This window comes from Sphaeroforma arctica, assembly GCF_001186125.1.
Source record: "Sphaeroforma arctica JP610 unplaced genomic scaffold supercont1.458, whole genome shotgun sequence".
Taxonomy (NCBI): domain Eukaryota; class Ichthyosporea; order Ichthyophonida; genus Sphaeroforma; species Sphaeroforma arctica.
Window position 1 is genome coordinate 3,530 of NW_014040100.1, and position 4,231 is coordinate 7,760.

Consider the following 4,231-nt stretch of genomic DNA (forward strand, 5'->3'; position numbering starts at 1 on the left):
ATGTATATATACAAACACGCACACACACACACACACATATATATATATATATATATATTCTCGCACACATATGTATATATACACACGTACACGTATGTATATATACACACACGCACACATGTATATATACACACACGCACACATGTATAAATACACACATGCACGCATACGGATATACACACACACGCACACATGTATATGTACACACACGCACACGTATGTATACACACACACACGCACATGTATATATATATACACACACGCATACGTATGTATATATACACACGCATACGTATGTATTTATACACACACGCACACGTATGTATGTATACACATACCCACAAGTATGTATATATACACACACGCATACGTATGTATATATACACACACGCACACGTATGTATATATACACACACGCACACGTATGTATATATACACACACGCACTCGTATATATATACACACACGCACACGTATGTATATATACACACACGCACATGTATGTATATATACACACACGCACACGTATGTATATATACACATACGCACACGCATGTATGCTCATAGTTCGTCTACCGCAAGTATCTCAACGTCAAAGCATCCGCACGTGACACAGAACAAAACTCGGCTGGCCAAGGGGTGGGAGGATATCTTTGGCAAACTCAAGGAGCAGCTCAGCAGTCTCAACGCCATGCGCCTGTCGCCTTACTTCAAGGTACGTTACTGTGTGTGTTGGTGTCTCTGTGTGTACTGATAAGCTCATCTGGTTACTACCCGTATGCGGCATTTCGGCTTAACCCGTATTAGTATACAGACGAGCACCATGGCTTCCCTTTGCAACTTTTAAGAAGTGTATTCATTCATTAATGTGCTGTCCCCTTTGTCACAGTCTAGTTATTCCGTCAAGTGTTCAGCCTTAAGTGTGGCATTGACTCACCTTGTTGTCTATTTATTCCGTCAAGTGTTCAGCCTTAAGTGTGGCATTGACTTACCTTGTTGTCTAATTATCCCGTCAAGTGTCCAGCCTTAAGTGTGGCATTGACTTACCTTGTTGTCCAATTATTCCGTCAAGTGTTCAGCCTTAAGTGTGGCATTGACTAACCTTGTTGTCCGTGAAGTATCTGACTAGACTCCTGGTTCATTCTTGAGCAGATACTGCTCATACTGCTCAAATCGATGGAGTTTTGGGTTTTGGGTTTGCCTCATATCGATGGGTTTTAAGGTTTGGGTTTGGGTCAGGGTTGGCCACTGCCTCTCACCTCCTCTGTTTATCGTTGTGTGTCTCCCCTTTCCTCCCCTTCCCATTCTTCAAACGCAAGTCCATTCTCACCCATACACGCACCACGCCTGTCCTAAACCCTCTCTGCCTACGGCACACGCGTCTGTCTGCGCATCACGGACAGGTGTTCGCAGACGAGGCTACGGCCTGGGAGGAGAAGCTCAACCGCATGCACGCAATGCTCGACGTGTGGGTAGACGTACAGCGCACTTGGGTCTACCTACACGGCATCTTCAGCGGCTCGGCTGACATCCAACACCTGCTGCCGCAGGAGAGCAACCGCTTCTCCAACATCAGCGCAGAGTTCCTGCAGTTTATGAAGCGTGTGGCAAAGCACCCGGTCCTAGTCGAGGTGTTGAGCTTCCCCAATGTGCAGGTGTGTGTGTGTGCGTCCAATGTGCAGGTGTGGAGACGGGGTGGGTGTGCGTGTGAGCGTGCAGGGGGAGATGTTGTTTGTATGTGTGAGTATGTGTCTGCGGATGTACGCGTGTGCATTCTATTGTCCGCAGTTGAGGTGTGTGTTGGAGATGTTGTTTGGTTGCTGATGCGTACGTATGTACTGCGTGTGTGTCTGGCCCACTCTCCTTTGATCTCTTGCGTGCCATGGGGCGTACGTATCTGTATAAACATCTGCATTCATGTGTTTTTGTTGTCATGGTTCTCCACACGTGCGCCTGTAGGTATGTGTAAGCCCAATATACACCTTTGCCCCATGCACGTGTCGTGTCCCCAGTTTCCCCAGGACCCTCTAACCAGCGCCCACAAATACCACACCCACAGAAACAACTGGAGCGGTTTGGTGAGCTGCTGGACAAGGTGCAGCATGCGTTGGGTGAGTATCTGGAGAGAGAACGGAGTGCTTTCCCGCGCTTTTACTTTGTGGGCGATGAGGAGTTGTTGGAAGTCATTGGCAACGGCCGTGACGTAGGTAGGTAGATCTGAAGTCCTGTTGACAAGTTTGGGGTTCAGATCAAGGGGGTTCTTCTTGTCCAAACGTGGTCTTTTTGCAGTATGGAGTAGTTGTGTTGCAACGCTAATGTTAAGGCGATGCGTATACACATCACAGGCAAAATCCAGAAGAGCTTCAAGAAAATGTTCACTGGCATCCACGCCGTTTCATTGGATGAGAGCGATAGTTCTATCTTGGGAATGGTGTCGAAAGAAGGCGAGCAAATCAGCTTCCTCCAGGCCGTGGATTTGTCGGTGAGTGGGTCGCTGGGGTGTCAGTGGGTGCGCACTTTGGGTTGAATAGACTACGTACATTACTAGTATATAGACTGTTGAGAAGACTACGCACATTTCTAGTGTATAGATTGACTACGTACAGTACTAGCATATAGATTGTTGAGAAGACTACGCATATTACTAGTATATAGATTGACTACGTACATTACTAATATATGGGTTGCATTGGTCGCCCATGCTTGCTTCCAGTGGTTGTAGCCGGATACTTCGTTGGTGTTCCACTCGTAGTCAGATGTGCATGGGTATCACTCGTAGTCAGATGTGCATGGGTATCACTCGTAGTCAGATGTGCAAGGGTATCACGCGTAGTCAGATGTGCATGGGTATGCTTGCATGGGTCTACGGGTTGTATCTTTGAGTCATTTGCATTGGGACGAGATATAGTGTGTGTGAATAATCGATTTGTAAATGCGTGTGGCGGCCATATTCCTGAATAGCTGGTGCACCCACCATCAGACGCGTCTCCATGGCAACCAGTGTCAGCTTGGCTTTGGCTTGGCTATAGACCCCCCTTTTCCCTCCACATAGTTCCTCACTCCCCCCCCCCCAACACACACACACACAGACGAGCCCTCGCATCAACGAGTGGTTGGGCGATGTGGAGGTGCAGATGCGCAACGCACTCGCCGCACTGCTGACTCATTCACTGGACGGCATGCAACGCATGGACACAGCCCAATTCCACCTGCCCATGTTCCTGCAGGTAGGCGGACTGCTGATCTACCTACCATGCCTAATCCTACTAGCCACGCACAGAGGAATACCTACCTCTAAATACCATGCCCACCTACTAACCACAAACACAGAGGATTACCTACCTCTACCTACCATGCCCACCTACTAGCCACACACAGAAGATTACCTACCTCTACCTACCATGCCCGTTTACTAACCACACAGAGGGTTATCTACCATCCACTCACAGAGGGATACTCCAGTTCACCACCACGTGACCACAGCACGCACTCGTCGCTTTCTCTGTTGCTGAGTGTTGTTAAGTTGGTAATAGTCTACCATATAAGCATACCTACCAAGTGTTGTGTTAGTTGGTACTAATCTGCCTTATAAACCTACCTACCAAGAGTTGTGTTAGTTGGTACTGGTCTGTCGTATAAACCTACCTACCAAGTGTTGTGTTAGTTGGTAATAATCTACCATATAAGCATACCTACCAAGTGTTGTGTTAGTTTGTACTAACCTGCCGTATAAACCTACCTACCAAGAGTTGTGTTAGTTGGTAGTAGTCTACCACATAAGCATACCTACCAAGTGTTGTGATAGTTGGTACTAGTCTGCCGTATAAACCTACCTACCAAGTGTTGTGTTAGTTGGTAATAGTCTACCATATAAGCATACCTACCAAGTGTTGTGTTCGTAGGTACCACCTACCAACAAAGAGTTGTGTTAGTTGGTACTAGTCTACCATATAATCCTACCTACCAAGTGTTGTGTTCGTTGGTACCAGTCTGCCATATAATCCTACCTACCAAGTGTTGTGTTAGTTGGTACTAGTCTACCATATAATCCTACATACCAAATGTTGTGTTAGTTAATACCAGTCTGCCACATAACCCTACCTACCACGTGTTGTGTTAGTTAATACCAGTTTTCCATATAGTCCTACCTACCAATTGTTGTGTTAGTTGGTACTAGTCTGCCATATAATCTTACCTAACAAGTGTTGTGTTAGTTGATACCAGTCTGCCAC

At 46.6% G+C, this 4,231-nt stretch overlaps 1 protein-coding gene across 1 annotated transcript in view; it reads left to right on the forward strand.

Moving 5' to 3' along the window:
• Nucleotides 1-1,402: 1,402 nt before the first annotated feature.
• SARC_06434 (hypothetical protein) overlaps nt 1,403-4,231 on the forward strand; it is a gene marked incomplete at both ends in the record, with an annotated part of 21,126 nt that continues 18,297 nt past the window's right edge. The window contains 5 exons of the mRNA XM_014299660.1: nt 1,403-1,654; nt 2,059-2,206; nt 2,345-2,481; nt 3,089-3,226; nt 3,852-3,926. Coding sequence (XP_014155135.1) covers nt 1,403-1,654; nt 2,059-2,206; nt 2,345-2,481; nt 3,089-3,226; nt 3,852-3,926 — 750 coding nt within the window. The remainder of the gene's footprint in view (nt 1,655-2,058; nt 2,207-2,344; nt 2,482-3,088; nt 3,227-3,851; nt 3,927-4,231) is intronic.